Source organism: Bombyx mori, chromosome 20 (assembly GCF_030269925.1).
Source record: "Bombyx mori chromosome 20, ASM3026992v2".
Lineage (NCBI taxonomy): Eukaryota > Metazoa > Arthropoda > Insecta > Lepidoptera > Bombycidae > Bombyx > Bombyx mori.
Genome location: NC_085126.1, coordinates 3,943,962 through 3,964,263, shown reverse-complemented (window position 1 = coordinate 3,964,263; position 20,302 = coordinate 3,943,962). Strand labels below are relative to the sequence as shown.

The 20,302-nt window shown below is 42.4% G+C and overlaps 1 protein-coding gene and 1 pseudogene across 2 annotated transcripts; one reads left to right on the top strand and one right to left on the bottom strand.

The window, feature by feature from the left end:
• Window positions 1-2,371: 2,371 nt before the first annotated feature.
• On the bottom strand, window positions 2,372-3,104 carry LOC101737040 (low molecular mass lipoprotein 4-like; annotated as a pseudogene).
• Window positions 3,105-8,098: 4,994 nt separating this feature from the next.
• Window positions 8,099-19,221, top strand: LOC101737326 (microvitellogenin). 2 transcript variants are annotated; one of them, XM_012696887.4, is made up of 2 exons: window positions 8,099-8,168; window positions 18,260-19,221. In XM_012696887.4, the coding sequence occupies exon 2, from the start codon at window positions 18,262-18,264 to the stop codon at window positions 19,162-19,164; it is 903 nt and encodes a 300-aa protein (XP_012552341.2). In that variant the 5' UTR covers window positions 8,099-8,168; window positions 18,260-18,261; the 3' UTR covers window positions 19,165-19,221. The 2 variants fall into 2 exon arrangements, with proteins under 2 accessions (XP_012552341.2, XP_004933868.1); XM_004933811.4 differs by lacking the exon at window positions 18,260-19,221 and adding an exon at window positions 13,758-14,702.
• Window positions 19,222-20,302: the final 1,081 nt, after the last annotated feature.

Here is a 20,302-nt window from a genome sequence, read left to right as displayed (position 1 = left end):
CGGATCCCCGCGAATCTCAATATATCGTCGGCCCATCTTGTGGGAGTCCTACCCACGCTAAGTCTTCCGGTACGCGGTCGCCACTTTAGAACTTTCTGGCCCCAACGGCCATCCGTTCTGCGAGCAATGTGTCCTGCCTACTGCCACTTCAATTTCGCAATCCTTTGGGCTATGGCGGTTACCATGGTTTTCCTGCAAATCTCCTCATTTCTGATTTGATCTCGTAGGGAAACTCTGAGCATAGCCCTCTCCATTGCTCTTTGGGTGACCTTGAGCCTTCTCATAAAGCCCATTGTGAGCGACCACGTCTCAGTGCCATATGTCATCACTGGCAACACACACTGGTCAAAGACTTTGTGTCTTGAGACACTGTGGTATTTGTGATGAGAAGATTTTACGTAGCATTCCGAATGCTGCCCATCCGAGCTGGATTCGACGGTTGACCTCTTTTTCGAAGTTGGACTTACCTAGCTGGACAGTTTGTCCCAGGTAAATATACTCGTTAACAACTTCGACTGTAGAGCTTCCGATCTTTACTGGAGTGGGCGCTACATGAGCATTCAACATTTTTTTTTCCATGTTCATATTTAGACCCACTCGGATAGAAGCCCTACTGAGGTCTTTGAGCATTGTACTGAGGTCCTTCAGGGTCTCGGCCATAATCACAATATCATCGGCGAACCGAAAGTGAGTTATGTAGTCGCTGTTGATGTTGATACCTAACTTTGAAAACATCTTCCAGCGCAGCGGTAAATAGTTTCGGAGAAATAACACCTCCTTGTCTCACGCCCCGCTGCAGAAGGATAGGTTCCAAAGCCTGTACTCGGACTGACATAGTAGCGTTCTCATACACCTCAACACTCCGATATACCGATAATCAATTTGGCACCGTTGAAGAGACCGCAACACGGCCCAGGTTTCAATCGAATCAAAGGCTTTCTCGTAGTCCACAAATGCTAAACAAAGCGGCAGGTTATATTCCGCGGTCTTTTGTACAATCTGCCGCAACGTATGAATGTGGTCTACGGTACTATAGCCTTTTCGGAAACCGACTTGTTCGGGTGGCTGGAAGTCATCAAACCTGCGCGCGAGATGGTTCGTAATAACTCTCGAGAACAACTTATAGATATGACTCAGAAGTGAGATGGGTATATAATTCTTCAAACGAGTATTGTCACCCTTTTTGAAGAACAGGTTTTGAAGACGACGTTCCGAAAAGTATTATTGATTTCTAACACCAGATATTTCTCTTCAGTCATTGCACGACCTACTGGAAACGGTAGGTGATTTGTGATAAGTTTACAAGTGTAAACGTGAGGATACTTGTACACAAGTGCACAAACAAACGGACAAGCTTATTAAAATACTAAATCTTTCAAAATTACTGGTAAACATGGCAAAGGAATTGATAATACTAATTGTATTCAATTAAGATATAACTTTGAATAACACATTTCTTAACTATTAATTGCTAATTGGATGTTTTCCATTATTTGCAATTTGCTGAGTTGACATGGAGAGAGCTAGTGATTATGAAGTATTATTACCTATATATAATGTTACCGTTTCACAATACTGGCCATTTAAAACGTTATTTATGCATGGCTGGCACTGGATTGTGAAATTCAAATGATTTTATTCAAAAAAAAATTGACTATTTTTGAAGTTGCTCAGTCGTGGTCTGTGCGAGTTAGATTTTGCGGAAATTAAATTTCTGTGATTATTCAAATATATTTAATGTTAGATAAATTAAAACATATTGTGTTTTTAAACTTAGATTTATTTTTACGGACATAGATCTAAATTTGGTCAATGTACCAAGCGAATTTTTCCGAAATAAAGTCCCTGGTGGATTGTTCATAGGCTGTACGATCATCATCGCTGTCCGTTGACTGGCCGAGTTTCAGAAGTTCGTTGTACTCCTTGTTGATGATGTAGAACAGGAGTTTGCCTTTATGTCTGACTGGTTCCACGTACCACAAGTGCCTGTCTGTGTCGTGGTTAGTAGATCCATAAGCTCCGTGTTCACCGTCTCTGTCTCTCGTATTCCCAAGGTTCAAGAAGTATGCAATATCTATAAGACGAATCTCGAAGTATACCTTATCTTCTGTCCAGTAAGAGACAAACTTCCACGTAACTCTAAACCTGGTCCTGGTATCAGAATCGCCGTGGGCCGTTCTGTCTCCTTCGAAATCCTTGCCGAGACCGTAGTTAAGAGCCAAGTCGTACTTATAACTGTTTATTTTAACGAAGAACAGATCTTCGTGCAGTCGGACCGCAGAAAGGAAGAGTGCTCGGACAATAAATTTACCCCTGGAAGCTGTAAGTTGGTATGCGTAATCAAATATTTGTTAATTTAGAATGTGGATTTCTAGTCCCTGATAATTACAAAATTGGAACTGTCTCTGTAAACTTGGGTAGTCTGGCCGTTAAGTTCAGGGTGGGCGGCAAAGTTTCCACCTTGACCGTAAACGCCGCGATTACCTTCATATACGCCTCTACCGAGCTTCAGCGCTTGGAAATGCGCATGATTCAGTCGCGGTCCATGTAGTTGCCCAGCTTCAAGTACCTATTTTCTAGGTGATGACCTATCTTGAAATAAATCTTTCTACCACCCATGACAGGCTCGATCTTACAATGGTAATTCTGGCTATACGGTTGTCGGTGGTTGCCATAGAGCCTCTTGTCATTGGCAAAGTCTAGAGTTGGACCTAACTCAAAGGAAACACGATCTTGGTAGTTGATGAATTTTATAAAAGTATCGTTTAGCACCATTCTGTACGAGGTGGGAAACTCTGACCTTAAAATATTTTTTCCAGCAGCCGTCAGCTTGGAAGCGAAACTAGCAATGTTTGTTCTCTTGTGTTTAATTAACATTTCGATAGCTGATTTGATGAAATCGGATTGACCATAACGCAGACTGTTTAAGGCTTGGGAAACCACGCTGTCGTAGTATTCGACAACAATGCTATTGTAGAGTACATCCGCCATTTGATAGAGCTGTCAACGCTTGGGGTCGTTTTGCTTTCAACTGCGCCGGGGACGGCATTGGCTACAGCGGCCAGCATGCACGTGAATAACACTGCTAAAAGTTTGAAAGTCATCTTGACTGCAACAAAAAAAGGCTAACCTGAATTTTTATTTTTTATTTTTTTATTTATTGCTTAGATGGGTGGACGAGCTCACAGTCCACCTGGTGTTAATTGGTTACTGGAGCCCATAGACATCTACAACGTAAATGCGCTACGCACCTTGAGATATAAGTTCAAAAGTCTCAAGTATAGTTACAACGGCTGCCCCACCCTTCAAACCGAAACGCATTACTGCTTCACGGCAGAAATAGGCAGGGTGGTGGTACCTACTCGCGCGGACTCACAAGAGGTCCTGCCACCAGTTATTACGCAAATTATAATTTTGCGGGTTTCATTTTTAGTACACGATGTTATTCCTTCACCGTGGAAGTCAATCGTGAACATTTGTTGAGTACGTATTTCAGAATGAATGAAATATATGAAATTAATTAAATATAATTGATATACTAGTTTTAAATGACAATTTTTTTTTATTGCCCTTGTAGGCAGACGAGCATACGGCCCACCTGATGGTGAGTGGTTACCGTCGCCCATGGACTTCAGCAATGCCAGGGGCAGAGCCAAGCCGCTGCCTACCGCTTAATACTCTCCACAAGCCTCGTTTGAAGAAGGACATGTCATAGCGCTCGGGAAACACCGTGGAGGGGAGCTCATTCCATAGCCGGATGGTACGTGGCAAAAAAGATCTCTGGAAACGCACTGTGGATGACCGCAGTGGCTCCAGGTAGTATGGATGAACTCTATTCCGGTGGCGGGCGGTGCGATGGTAAAAACGAGATGCCGGTATCATCTCGAACAATTCCTCAGAGCACTCCCCATGGAACATACGGTACAGAATACAGAGGGAACCGAAGTCCCTCCACAGACCCAGAGGCTCCAAACGATCCGTGAGAATGGGATTATCGACAATCCGAACGGCCCTCTTCTGTATGGAGTCAAATGGAAGAAGCTGGTATTTGGGAGCCCCAGCCCAGAGATGGGAGCAGTACTCCACGCGAGGCCGGACTTGTGCTTTATAAAGCAAAAGTCTTTGTCCAGGCGTGAAGTACCGCTTTGCTCTGTTGAGGACTCCCAGCATTTTGGACGCCAACTTGGCTTTGCCTTCCAAATGACTCTGAAACTGGACATCGCTCGAAATGTCGACCCCAAGTATCCCGATACTCTCGGAAGGTTGCAGGGATACTCCTTGGAATTGCGGCGCCATGACAAAGGGGTCCTTCTTCGCAGTGAACGCGCAAACTTGTGTCTTTATCGGGTTGAATTGAACCAAGTTCAATTCACCCCATTCGGAGACTCCCCCCAGAGAGTTCTCCACTTCAGACACAAGTTTTGATCATCTCTCTTGCACCGCGCTCCGAGAGAGACTCTGATGGCCGATATATCGCGCATCCCCCGTGCTGACACCCGCATAGCAATGCATGCCATCAATAGACAGCATGTCATTGATATACAGGATGAAAAGCGTGGGGGAGAGCACCGAACCTTGTGGAACGCCAGCGTTAATGGTCATGGTATCAGAGCAGTCACCGTCTACAACGACCGTGATGCTCCGCCCATCCAAAAAGCTAGCGATCCACTTGCAGAGACCCTCGGGGATGTCGGTCACTGATCAGCTGGCGATCCTCAAGATACTTCAGGAGTTGTGTATTTATTATTCGCTCCATCACCTTGGAAAGCAAGGAAGTCATCGCGATAGGCCTATAGCTCGACGGGTCCGACCGGTCACCCTTCTTGGGGATAGGGTGGACGTGGGCGGTCTTCCATGAAGACGGAACCCTGTTAGTGCAATAAGAGAGGCGATACAAACGCGTTAGCGCAGGTGTCAGCTCAGGGGCGCACGTTTTCAGAACCACTGCGGGGATGCCGTCTGGCCCACTCAACTTATGGACGATTAATTTATATTAATTAAATTGGATAGACAAACAGTTTTGTCTTTAAAAATTTACTTCTTTATTTTACTATCTCGGCAATATTATGTATCATTAGCAATGAATAATCTCGATAAAAAAACGAAAATGTTTGAAATTGTTGATGTTAAAAATGAACTAGTTTTGTAATATTCAAGGACCGCAACTAACATGTACCAACGAGGCGTTAGTTACTCTGCGAATTTGTTTTTGAAAGTTTTTTGAAATTTGAAAGTTTGAGCTTTTGTATCCTGTGACAGTAGGACGCTATCATAAAGGTCAAATGGCATTATAATAATTGAGTAACACTTATTTTTGTTTACGTTTTTATGTAGCAGTAAACAAACTAATGTTTCTATGACTGATTATTTTGCCACAAACGAAAAATTAAGTTCCTCCCCCTTCAAGCTCATTCTTCAAGAGAAGGCAGCTTGGGACGGTGTCTCCCTGGCCCTTAAGGTCAAAAATATCAATTTTATCAGTGACCGTAACCTCGCGAATGGGACCCAGATAAAAGTAACGATACCCGATGACCATAAGGCCCTCTCAAGCTACCTCCGAAAGGAGCGTATAAGTTTCCACACTTATACGCTTCAGGAGGAACGTAAATTTCGCGCGGTCATATGCGATATCTCGAAGGAATTAGATGTCGACCTCGTCAACGCCGATCTTCTAGAACAAGGTCTGCTGGTCAATTCCGTGCACTGTATGCACACAGGACGCGAGAGGAAGCCATAAAATATGGTTTTCGTCTCCCTCTAGCATACCTTCGAGGGTAAGCAAATCTTCAACGTCCTAACAGTCTGTAGACTTTCCGGAATAACCGTAGAAGCCTCCTATAAAAGGCACTCCAACCCAGTGCCACAATAATAGTCAGTTGTACAGACACTCTTCCCGTAATTGTCACGCGCGTTAAGTGTTTGGGCGATCACGCCACGTCCCTTTGAACTTGCGATCAAAAAGCTGCGACGAAATCGCCCATCGAAAAATGATGCGTCCTGTGCTGGACACAGGATTACCCCGCGGATTACCGTGGATGCCCTCGAGGCCCAAAAATAAATCGCCGCATCGCCATAGACTCATAAAAATAATAACAAACACGCACTAATTAAAATACACTTAATTAAAGATGTTGTATAATTACAATTCTAACAACAATCAGATCCACGTTATTATCTTGTGAAACGACATTAGAATGATGTGAAAATAATTTATCTACAAATGTTATCGCTGGGTCGAACAGGATTGAACTTAACCTATTTAAGTTGAAGATTAGATAATAATTATTACACCACAAAATTACGAGTTTGAATTAATCAGCTCATTTGTTTTCTAATTAGAGTTCATTGGCGTGTTTTTTTTTTGTAAGTTTTAATTGCCTTTCAGTTTTTACGTATGTAATTTTAAATTTTATTATTTAATTTAATTTATTGATAATTATTATAATTTAACTGACTCGGTGGTGCAGTAGCTAGCGCCTCTGTCTGTTGCGCCGGGAATCGTATGTTCGATTCCCATACGGGGCAAACATTCGTGTGATGAATAGGTTTGTTTGTTCTCTATCTGGGTGTTTGTTATCTAAATATGTACATATATATTTAAACGTATATAACTATGTATATCATAACACATGAAATCCCAATTTGAGGCCGGATGACCGTGCGTCACTTGTTCCCGGTTATCATTATTATTATCTATTATCTCTATATACCTAGGCGGCACTGAAAATTTCGGGAATTAACGGAGTGACACAATATTACTATTTAAAAATGTATTTATTGCTTTTCGAAGTATTCTCCGCGAAATTTGACACATTTTTCCATACGATGGAACCAATCATTGAAGCAACCATTCCATTCGAAAGTTGGGGTCTCCAAAATGGCCGTTTTGTAGGCTTCCACAGCTTCTTCAGGTGATGAAAATCTCTGTCCACGCAATTTATTATTTATTTTAGGGAAAGTATAGAAATCATTAGGGCTTAGGTCGGGGCTGTACGGCGGATGGTCTAATAATTCTATGTTTTCTTGCTCTAAAAACTCTTTTGTTCTGTGCGCGGTGTGAGAACTCGCATTGTCGTGATGGAGGATGATGCGGCGGTTGCAGTTCTCTTTACGGAGTTCAGAAAGGACCTGTGGCAAACAAATGCTAGCATACCATTCTGCATTAACCGTTCTTTGTCCCTCAAGAGGAATAGTCGTAACATGGCCGGTTTTGGAGACAAACGTGGCCATCATTTTTTTTGCAACACTCCGTGAACAAACAATTCTTGTTGGCTTTAACTCATTTTCGAACACCCAAACTCGTGACTGGTTTTTTGTTTCGGGTTCGTACGCGTATATCCAGGATTCGTCACCTGATACAATGTTGTATACAGCATTTGAGGATCCTGCGCGGAATCTTTCGAGAGTTCTGACGCACCAAGTAACGCGAGCCGCTTTTTGCTCTTCACAGAGCGAATGCGGTATCCATCGAGAAAACAACTTTTTTACACCTAATTGTTCATGCAAGATTATTTGTATTTGACTCATGCCAATGTCTAAGGTTGCCTGAATTTCGCGGTATGTCACATATCGATCTTCCTCAATCAACGTTTAACAAGGACTCTTTATTTTTCAGCGAAATTGAACCTTATGTTAAATTTCATTTTGATATTTACCGTTTTTTTTTATTGCTTACATTAGTGGACGAGCTCACAGCCCACCTGGTGTTAAATGGTCACTGGAGTCCATAGACATCTACGACGTAAATGCGCCATCCACCTTGATAAGTTCTAAGGTCTCAGTACAGTTACAACGGCTACCCCACCCTTCAAACCGAAACGCATTACTGCTTCACGGCAGAAATAGGCGGGGTGGTCGTACCTACCCGTGCCGACTCACAAGAGGTCCTAACACCAGTAAACGTTAATGAAAGAACTACAGCTGTCCTGTACCTGCATCTTGTGATTAGTGGCCGAACAGACTCTTGTCAACAGCACCCTCTGACCTCATCCAGTAGATAACACATAGCCTTCAAATAGTAAAGAAATGGTAACAGATAGACGAATGTATGAAAAATATATTCTGACCTTTGACTGTTGTATTGATAACAATGTTTGTCGCAGACTATAAGAAGCCATCGATTCTGTTTCCATTATAGTTCCGTTCCGACCCTTCGTTGAACTGAGCAGGTTAGTTTTTTTATTAATATTTCTGTTTTATTATTTTTTAAATTTTTATTTCACCTTGAGATAAGGGGTCTGAGATCTCAGTTTTGACAGTACACCGGCTCCGCAACCTTAAAACTAAAACGCATTACTGCTTCGCGGCAGAAATGGCAGTTTTTGATGTGAAACATCTATAGCCGCACGTAAAACCGATTTCTGGCGTGGCGACGCGTCGCCATGCGCAATCGACTGTGCGATTCTCTCCCACTCGATCCGGCGTTAAGCCATCTCTCTCGCTACACTGAGCTCGGATACCTATAGTGTATACTCCGTAGTGTATACAGTGTTGTTTACTACAGTACACATAAGGGGCCATCCATAAAGTACGTCACACGAATTTTAGGACTTTTGAACCCCTCCCCCCCTCCTTGTCACAGGTTGTCACATTTTTATAACCCCCCCCTCCTGATGTGACGTCACACATTTTTTAAATTTATGTATGTATTTAAAAATAATCGAGAGAAAACAGCTATTTTAATTTTTTACTTATTTTTATTAAATAATAATCTAATAAAATCAACATAAAGTCCAACATTTCATAAAACCGAAAAAACAAACGACTAGTTAGAAAATAATAAACGATTAATTATATTAATTAAAGATAAAAAACTTAATTATCGAGTGTCCATGGACTTTGGATCCACTCTTTTATATCAGCTATTACTGGTAAATCAGGCACTTCATTTTCGTTCTGAATTTGAACGTCAGGAACATCCTAATTTGAGTGTCTCACTTGCATTACAACGCCGCTCTAGAAGTTAAATGACGTTGCATGAGAGATTATCGCATAGCGAGAATGCTAAATTATTAATAAATATAGATCAAGTTTGTAAATTTTTAAAATTTTTAATTCACATACAAACTTTGCGTTTTAGTATTTTAAATTTTAACATGTGACGTCACAAAAGTATTGACCCCCCATGCCCCTTGTCACACGATGTCACACTTCGGTGATACCCTCCCTCCCCATTAACGTGTGACGTACTTTATGGATGGCCCCTAACCTGTGTTTTACTTGAAAACAAATTATTTTTTCGTAATATTTTATTTTATCATTATGACATATTTAGTTCCTATCACAATCTGTTCTTTTCTGCATATTACTTTTACAAAATAATGTCGATGTTTCACATCTGCCAGGCGTCGCGTAACGGCTCACATTTTTATTTTTTCTACTTTCGCCTGTGTCTATAAGTTAGTGGGCTGTGTCTATAACTCAGTGGGCTGTGTCTACAAGTTAGTTTACTCGCCGAAACTTCGTCGCAAGCGACGGGCTCGACGAGAACGGTGACCGGTGCTTGAGATACCTAAAAGCGTCGTTAATGGATCGTAAATTCGGTTCGGGAGGATCCGAAATGACGTGTTTAAGACAACGTCGACTGTTTGTCATTCGGTCTGTAGGATCGGGTATGTAGTTTCCGGTGGCCACGACAAGAGGGTTTTCGTATCGTGCCGCCTTTTCAAAGAGGCGCACTGATGCCGACTCAATAGACTTAGGTTGGGTTCACACGGCAACATGGAATCACCCAGGTGTTCTAATGGTAGATTTTAATTCGTGTAAAAACGAACGTGTGAACGAGACAGAGCTATACCATGCGCCACTGCAACGTTTTCATACGATTTGCTTGACAAGTCCGTTGAGTATTCGTAGTATTCGTACTGTTATAATAATACTAGCGACCCGCCCTCGCTTCGCTTCGGAAACATTAAAACACACACAAAAATAAAATAAAATAAAAGTTTAAAAAAAGTAGCCTATGTTCATCAGGGACAATATCGGCTTCTAATGGAAAAATAATTTTTCAAATCGGTCCAGTAGTTTCGGAGCCTATTCGAAACAAACAAACAAACAAATCTTTCCTCTTTATAATATTAGTATAGATATTCTTAATTTACCTAATAATGCAACGTAAGGTGCACAACGTAATGCAGCTTAGTTAGGCTGCCAATAGATCAAGTAGTTCAATTCGTTTTTCAATTATTTTTTTGTTCGGGCTTCGGGCCGATCCTCCTACGAGGTCCCCGCGCCTAGGGGGCGCCCGCGGTATGTGGGACTTGACGATCTGCAAGGTGTTGGGAGTATGGTATCAGTAGTTATAAATATTTTATGAACAGATATGAGTAGAAGGGTTATTCTGATAATATCCTGAAAAGTACCCCACGCTTTATTTACAACTAGTGGCCCGCTCCGGCTCCGCTTGGGTATTTAACAAAAATTTCAACGATGTTTGACGTTGTTTTATTTTTTAAATAATATAACACTTATTGCGGTATAGCTATAATGGTTAGAATTATGCTGCCCGACACTTTTTGTAAATAATAATGTGTTCTACAAAGTCGTAGTACATCATTTTATTCTAAGATCAATAGTTTTCGCAGGGCACGCGATGTAAAGAATATTATTATAGGTAATTTTTTTTCACCTTGGGTTACGTTATTGGAGCTTTAGTAAGGATCCATTTAAAAAAAGATTATAGCCTATGTCACTCAGAAATAGTATAGCTTCCAAACAGTGAAAGAATTTATTAAATCGGTTTAGTAGTTTCGGAGCCTATTCAATTCAAACAAACAAACAAATCTTTCCTCTTTATAATATTAGTATAGGTAAAATTATTTTGTCTTACACTATTTTTAATTAAAATTTATTAAAATTTATTTTTTATTTTTTAGTTGGATTTTCTATAAAAGCGTATTTTTTTAGTTTTCCTTAACTATTTTTTATTTTTTTAAAAAGCTTTTCTAATATATTCTCATAAGAGTTGTACGATTTTTTGCACTACACAATGTGAATGGTTCTGTTTATTTTTGTATTGCCGTATAGGCAGACAAGCATACGGCCCACCTGAGGATGAGTGGTTCCCGTCGCTCATGGACGTTAGCAATGCCAGGGGCAGAGCCAAGCCGCTGCCTACCGTTTAATACTCTCCACAAGCCCCGTTTGAAGAAAGACATGTCATAGCGCTCGGGAAACACCGCGGAGGGGAGCTCAGTCCAAAGCCGGATGGTACGTGGCAAAAAAGATCTCTGGAAACTCACTGTGGATGAACCTAGTGGGTCCAAGTAGTATGAATGAACTCTACTCCAGTGGCGGGCGGTGCGATGGTAAAAACGAGACCTTGGTATCATCTCAAATTCCTCAGAGCACTTCCCATGGAACATACGGTACAGAACACAGAGGGAACCGTTTGGATTATCGACAATCCAAACGGCTCTTGTCTGTATGAAGTCAAATGGAAGTAGCAGGTAGTTGGGAGCCCCGGCCCAGAGGTGAGAGCAGTACTCCACGCGAGGCCGGACCTGTGCTTTATAAAGCAAAAGTCTTTGTCAAGGCGTGAGGTACCGCTTCGCTCTGTTGAGGACTCCCAGCAGTTTTGACGCTAAATTGGCTTTGCCCTCCAAATTACTCCAAAATTGGACATCGCTCGAAATGTCGACCCCAAGTATCCCAATACTCTTGGAGTTGCGGCACCATGACAAAGGGGTCTTTCTTCGCAGTGAACGCGCAAACCTGTGTTTTCAACGGGTTGAATTGAACCTAATTTGAATTTGAAGTCGTCGTGGCCTAACGGATAAGACGTCCGGTGCATTCGTATTGAGCGATGCACCGATGTTCGAATCTCAGGCGGGTACCAATTTTTCTAATGAAATACGTACTCAACAAATGTTCACGATTGATTTCCACGGTGAAGGAATAAAAATGTAATAAAAATGAAACCCGCAAAATTATAATTTGCGTAATTACTGGTGGTAGGACCTCTTGTGAGTCCGCGCGGGTGGGTACCACCACCCTGCCTATTTCTGCCGTGAAGCAGTAATGCGTTTCGGTTTGAAGGGTGGGGCAGCCGTTGTAACTATACGTGAGACCTTAGAACTTATTTCTCAAGGTGGGTGGCGCATTTACGTTGTGGATGTCTATGGGCTCCAGTAACCACTTCAAACCAGGTGGGCTGTGAGCTCGTCCACCCATCTAAGCAATAAAAAAAATAAAAAATAATAATTCAATTCACCCGACTCGGAGGTTCGCCCCAGAGAGCTCTCCACTTCAGATACAAGTTTTGCTCGTCTCTTTTCCACCACGCTCCGAGAGAGACTCTGATGGCTGATATATAGCGCGTCCCCCATGCCGTCATCTGCATAGCAATGCATGCCATCAATAGACAGCATGTCATTGATATACAAGATGAAAAGTGTGGGGGAGAGCACCGAACCTTGTGGAACGCCAGCGTTAATGGTCATGGTATCAGAACAGTCACCGTCTAGAACGACCGTGATGCTCCGCCCATACAAAAAGCTAGCGATCCACTTGCTGAGCCCCTCGGGGATTCCGTAAGCTGGTAACTTCGACAGAAGTGCCCTATGCCAGACCCTGTCGAATGCCTTTGCGATATCAAGGCTCACAGCAAGAGCCTCGCACTTACTCTCCAAGGCTTCAGCCCACCTGTGAGATCTTCCACCGAGCGGGTGATATTGCTCGGTAGACCGACGGTCCGAATGTTGTTGTTCGGAACTTGTACATATGCGCTTTTTCTTGAAAATGTCGTAAGCGAGATTCAGACATCTGTCAATTATCTTGCGTTGTATGATGGCTACCCGGCACAAAACGTATATAATGTATGTGCCACTATTTATTCGTTAAAACGTATACTGCAAATAAACGTGCAGGACAATGCCGTTTGAACCCAACCATACTGATGGAGAAGCTCCAATAGGCAGTGTGGTGGCACTTGTCTGTGCGAAACCACAAGATGTCCTAATACCAAGTTACGCAAATTATAATTTTTGGGTTTATAATAATTGGGTTTGATTTTTATTATTACACGATTCCTTCAACGTGTAAGGCAATCGTTAAGTACGTATTTAATTACAAAAATTGGTACCTGCCTTCGAGATTGGAACACCAGCACAGTTTTATCGTTTGACATGAATGCACAGGGCGTGTTATCCTTTAGGCCACGACGACTTCAAAATATATCAATTACTTAACGTGTCAAAGACCACGTGGCTTCAAGTTCCTTAATTCACTATTTTGGTTGTGCCCGTTTTTCATTACATCAGTTCCAAGAGGACTTCTAAATACAAATTGTTTTAAATTGTTATAAACACTATTAATATCGGTATCAACACTATTAGTCAACGTGTTCTCATCAAGACTATTGAGAAAATTCGAGAACTTTATTGTCCGCTCAAGGAAACCTACCTACAGTAATGATGTGAAGAGGTCACGACCGCTTGGGGATTCCTCGAAATTTCAAATTCCTAAGTTCACAGACTTGTGTTATATCTGCCTGTTTGACGTAATGCCACTCTCAAATAGACTTGTTTAGATGAATTGTTTTAAATCTACATTATAAACACACATACACATTCTTCAACCGGTTTCTACCACGACTTTTCACCAATACATCGAGAAAACCCGCTTAAATAGCAATTTTTATAATACACTTTTATATGTATCAGAATAACCAATATCATAAGTCTCATAAAGGATAACTATTTCAAATATATAACTTACCAAATCAATTAATAGAATGTCGAATACTGATTTTGTTACAGCTATGGGGTTAAAAAAAATTGCTGTGATTTTAATGTGTGCGTTGGCTGTCAATGCCAACAGCATTGTCAATGATACCGGTAGCAGTACTGTAGCAGCTACCATCAGTAGCACCGACTCAACAAGCACTGAAGCAACTGTGAGTATCGAGAATATCAACTCAACTTTGGCAATGAGCGACATTGAGGCTAAGAACATAGAAGATGCGCTCTACAACGAAATCGTCTCAAGAGATTTCTACCAGGCGGTACATCGAACCGCGATAATGTATGGAGCAGGATGGGACTCCATGATTACGAATGTCGTTAACCGGCTCATCGATAACGGCCAGTCCCAACTAATTGATTACGCATACAAACTCACAGCTTCCAGGGGTACATTCATTGTCCGAGCACTCTTCCCTTCTGCGGTCCGACTGCACGAAGATCTGTTCTTCGTTAAAATAATCAGTTATAAGTACGACTTTGCTCTCAAGTTCGGTCTCGGCGCAGACTTCGCCGGTGACAAAACAGCCTATGGTGATTCTGACACCAGTACCAGGTTTAGAGTTACGTGGAAGTTTATCCCTTACTGGATAGAAGATAGGTTATATTTCAAGATTCGTCCAATAGATATTGCGTACTTCTTGAAACTTGGCAATTCGAGAGACAAAGACGGTGACCACGGAGCTTATGGATCTACTAACCACGATACAGACAGGCACTTGTGGTACCTCAAACCAGTGAGACATAATGGCAAGCTCCTGTTCTACATCATCAACAAGGAGTACGACGAACTCCTGAAACTCGGCCAATCAACGGACGTCGATGGTGATCGTACAGCTTATGGGCACTCCGAGAAGGACTTTAACCCAGATAAATTCGCTTGGTACATTAAACTGGTATAAGTGTATTATAAAATATTGGATATCGGCCATGGATATACAAATAAACTAAGTTTTGAATCAATTGTTGTTTTTAATGGATAGACTAATAATTCATCCATGTACATATAATTGCGTACTTGTGTATTTTGTCTGTTTGATTGACTGATTTTATGTCTTGTTTGTTGTAAGTGTAAGTTATCCATTTTCACAAGAAAGATACACAAATACACTTCTTTACGGCGGTAATTTAAGAGTTGAACGATTGTATGGAAGTCTGTCATGTGTGACAGTGAGAAGCACGAAAAAAAACCAACCCAACGGCAGGGCGTACTATGACTGGAAGGCGATGCTCGACTTCTGCGAGTCCACCATATCGCAGAAGGAGGCGGCGGAGCGAGAGAGGGAGAGCTCTTCCCTTTCCGCACCGATCCGTCGCCGTCGAGCCGGGGGCCGGAGGCGGGAATACGCCCGTACGTCCCAGCCCCTGTAGGTGGCGGCCTCCCCCCGGTGAAGGTCAAGGGGCGACCTGAGGGGGTGAGGCCGCGCGGCGCGCTACCAGCACTCTAGCGCGCCGCCGTGGAGTGATTAGAGCGACCGGTCGACGGTGTATCGCGTCCCGACCCGGCAGGCTGGTTCTGGTCCAGCGGGGTATTCCGGGACACCAGCGGCACCGTCTGGGCGGCCTGCCGTACCGAGACGGCCGACGTTTCAGAGCCTTCGATTCGCTTCGAAGGCTCCATCGGCTGGGCGTCCTTGGGGTGAGCCGCGCCGTCTGGTTGTAGTGTTGACCGCGGTAGCCCCCCTACCTCATCCGGGTTCTGACCTCGGAGGGGATCGGACGTCGGGTGTAAGAGTGCAGGGGAGTCGTTTAGTGGGTGGGTCCTAAAATCCTTGGGCCCGCGGTCTGCTCACAACACCATGCAGATCGTTGAGTCTCACATACCCCGCGCGCCCCTTTTGCGCGGGGACCTCGTAGGAGGTTCGGCCCTCTACCCGAAAAAAAAAAAAAAAGAAAAAAAAGAAAAAAAAGGGCGTACTATGACATAGCGCAGAGAAGTCGTTTAGTGGGTAGGGTCCTGAAAACATCCTTGGGCCCGCGGTCTTACCGTCGCGGACCAGTCCCACATACTCCGCGTGCCCTCTATACGCGGGGACCTCGAAGGAGGATCGGCCCCCAGCACTAAAAAAAAATGCGTACTATGAACCTGCGCTGATAGGTTTTGGGGCGTCCATTAACTGCGTGAGGCATTTTTTCGAATTTTCCTCTTCCCCTCTTGGTGAGATTTCGTAAGATTTTTCTCAACTCCCTATTCCCCCCTAATCTCACGTGACGTTCTTCAAAATTTATGATTTGGCTGTAAGCGTGTTGGATTATAGAGAAAAACACAAAAACACAATACTTTTATTGACGAGTAGCAAAATTTAGCTCCTTCAACTTCGCTCTGAATTAGCCACTCTAAGCCGTTGTCGCGTTGCTGTGAAAAAAATGCAAAACCGAACCATTTCGGGCAGTTGACAACGAATTTTATCTAAAAGCTAAAACTGGGAGCAGTCTTCAGATCAATAATTATACAATTCAGACGCTTCCACGGGCAGCTAATAGTATTATAATTCATGAAACGGCGGCCTATAACTTTGCTTTCGATAATAATTAATTATTGGTTATTTACGCGGCCCCTAAAACCTGACCGATCTGAGTTTGTTTATCATTCCCGATTGAATCGTAACATAAGCAGGTCAGTTGTTGATTTCAGTATTTTCAATATGTTATATACAATACAGATACCTTCAGGTTATTCAGGCCATTATACGTTTTCTCTTCTGACGAAATAATAAAACTTTAAACAGAATTATTTTTACTGTAGAGCCCATAGACAGCACGACGGCTGGCCCAAAATTAAACTGGGACTCATGGCTGCTTCGCGTCTAGAATATATACCTAGTCAGGTCATAAATTCTGTCACATGTTTAATGTAAAATAATTGAAACAATTTTAATTCATTATGTAACCATTTATATACCAAAATGAACTTAACAAAACATAGATTCTTATGACACTAAAGTTTATTCAAAATGACCTCCGTGATTTTGAATACAGGCCTTCAATCTGCGCGGCCAGTCGTCTATCGCAGCACGAACGAGGTCCATGTCAATATCGGCGGCTGCCTTAATCAAGGATGTCTTGAGTGACTCCAAATTGGGATGAGGCTTTGAGCACGCCTTTTCCTCCAAGTGTTGCCATATCTTGTAATCTAACGGATTCAAATCTGGACTGGAGGAGGGCCAGTCTTCGTGCCGGATGAAGTCGATTTCACGCGCCGCCAGCCAGTCTTGTGTGCTCTTCGCTCTATGAGCTGGCGCCGAATCTTGTTGGAATACCCAGTACCTGTTATTGAACATGGTATGAGAAACAGGTTCCACAAGGTTCATCAGGACTGTATTTTGATACACAACTGCATTCGTTTTTACACCTTTCTCACAAAAATGTACCTCTGTTAAGCCCCAATAAGAAACTCCCAACCATACCATGAGCGAGGATGGAAAATTACCTCGTTGGGCACGCGGAATACGGTTGCTCGCTTCTTCACTACTGTGTGCGTACACCTTATCATTTTGTTTGTTGTAGCTCTCTTCTACGGTAAAAAAATTTTTCATCCGAAAACAGAATTTCCCGATATTTTTCCCGCGTACCGCTTCAACAAAGCGCGGCATCTCTTCAGTCTCAGGTCCATTAGACGAGCTTTCAAACGTTGTCCTGTTTTTCTTCGATATGCCCGAAGCCCTAAGTCTTCATTTAACACCCTTTTCACCGTGGTTCTGCTTAACCCCATCTGAAGGGCCAACAGTTTCTGCTTACGTTTGGGATTTCTTTGAATTCGCGCCTTCACAGCTTTTATCACTGCTGGAGTCCTAACAGACCGAGGGCGACCACTTCTTGACCTATCATCTACACTAGAGTCTTCATTGTATCGTTTGATGGTACGATAAACGAATCTTTTTTTTTTTTTTTTTATTGCTTAGATGGGTGGACGAGCTCACAGCACACCTGGTGTTAAGTGGTTACTGGAGCCCATAGACATCCACAACGTAAATGCGCCACCCACCTTGAGATACAAGTTCTAAGGTCTCAAGTATAGTTACAACGGCTGCCCCACCCTTCAAACCGAAACGCATTACTGCTTCACGGCAGAAATAGGCAGGTTGGTGGTACCCACCCGCGCGGACTCACAAGAGGTCCTACCACCAGTAAAAATTGGTCAATCTTTTGGTTATATTCAAATTTTTCAGTATGTAAAAATTTGAATTGGCGCGTAACCGCAACGATGCAACGCAATAACTGCAACACGGTCTTCTTTAAGCGTCCACTCCATATTTAAAAATGAGTGAAAATTCTAAAAGTATACATTTTTATTTTCATGAACAATTCGAAATTCGAATTCAATAAACTTTTTTGTGGCCAGCATTCTAAAAGAAAAGTTTTTACTGTGTGACAATACTTATGACCTGACTAGTTATATACATACATAAATATATTTTGTTTAATAATTTATTGGGATGGTTCTAAATGTCTTTTTTTGTTGTTAAATATACTTGTAAGATCCCGAAGTATTTTAAATTAAAATTTTATTTACGTTACAGATATGGAGCTCAAAGGAGTTGTGCTACTGATGTGTGTGCTGGCTGTCAGTGCCAATAGCATTGTCAAGGAAGCCACCGACAACATTGCAGCCGTTGAGACAGTGGATTCGACCAGCGTCGTCAGCACCGTAGACTCTGTAAGCACTGAAGCAACCGTGACCCTCGATAACACCACCAGCAATCAGTCACCTTCCATGAGCTACGTCAGTAAGCAACGCGAAAATAAACTCTACAATTTTATCGTGGCAAGGAAATTTGATGAAGCTGTCGAGAACACAATTTCCTTGTATGGCGCAGGCGGGTGCAATATCATCGAACAGGTCATTGAACGGTTGTTCGACGAGGGTCAATCTATAGTATTTGATTACTCCTACAAACTCTCAATCGCCGGGGCCCGGTACGTCGCACGCAGTTGCTTCCCTGCGGCAATCAGAATCCACGAAAGTTTGGTATTCGCAAAAGTGATTAACAAGAGGGACGGGTACGCTCTTACGTACAGTAGACGGGTGGACTCCGATGGTGACCGAAGAATTTTAGGCGATCGTAACACTCAAAACAGAATGGATATTACATGGTGGTTCGTCCCTTATTGGCTGGGAGACAGGCTTTATTTCGAGATGCGTCCTCTTAGAATGGCTATGTTCTTAAAATTAGGAAACACTAGAGACGAAGACGACGACCATACCGCTTATATATCTGACGACCACGCCACGAACAGGCACTTCTGGACCATACAGCCGGTGAAGCACAATGGCGAGCTCCTGTTCTACATCATCAACCGGGAGTACGATGAGCTTCTTAAATTCGGTCAATCAACCAAATACGACGGATACCGCATTGGTTATGGCCACTCGACGAGGGACTTCAACCCGAATAAGTTCTCTTGGTACATTGATGTAATATGATTGTGTTTCAAGAAATTTCATTTGTAACAAAAACAAAATAAACTTCATTACAAATCATGGCGTGCTTGCTTGTAGTTTTTCTTTTGTCTATTTACAGGTTTACAATTTCATCGCGACTAACCTAAGTTACTGGAAGCGATAGATATCTCATAACGTGAATAACGCCACCTACTGTTACGTGTATTGCTAGGTTTAATACGTAATTAGAGGCCCCTAAGACTATAAACTATAAGTACATTAATTATTTGAGGTTAACCAAATTGTAATGAAATGTGAACAAAAATATACAGAATTAACTTTAACTTCAAAGTAACAAAAACGGATTTGTAAAATTATAATTTAATCTGTATTTAATTGTCCTTAGGGTATAAGATCCTTTAAACTTAAGTCGCTCCCGGCACTAACTAAAGTATCACGATGCCGCTTTCGGGTTAGAGCGTGGGCGGATCCAGGGAGCATAATTCTCCGGTAGCAGGAAGCGAACAATCTGGCGACTTCTCACAAAACATAGCGCAACAGAGCACTGGTCGGTTGTAGCCGGTGTTAGATTTTAAGCCGGAATATAAAACCCTAGAACCCAATTATCGACCGATTACTTTCTAGTCGAATATTATCCCTGAGAGCTTCATTCATGAGACACTAGAAATATTATTGGCAAGGCGAGGAAAAGCGGATTGTGGTATGAATGTACCATAATATGATATATATGTAAGAATTACGCGAAGACAAAACAAAATATTGAAATAAGACACTTTGATGTTCTAAAAGATAAAAATATGTTTTAGCCCTTTGATTGGTGCAGCATTCAGGGCCCTGTAACGCATTTAAAATCAGGTAGAAAGAAGGACAACTTAGGCAGACATATGTAGAGCAAAATTGTACATAAAGTGGAATGCTACCCAGAGCTTGATGTGCAGCGTAGCAGTTTTTTCCTTCTTGTTGCAAAACTGTTCAGTTTCTAATGCCGGGCAGACAGGACGTAAAACTCATGCCAAATTCCTATGCAGTATGATAACGGACATGCTGCGCCGACCTCGCATTGTAAGGACGGGAAGAAGAAAAAGAGTGTGATTTTGTTTATATTAGGGGTTAAAGTATGAAATTGCCGATTTGTACTGAAAAATTGAAATTCTTTGTG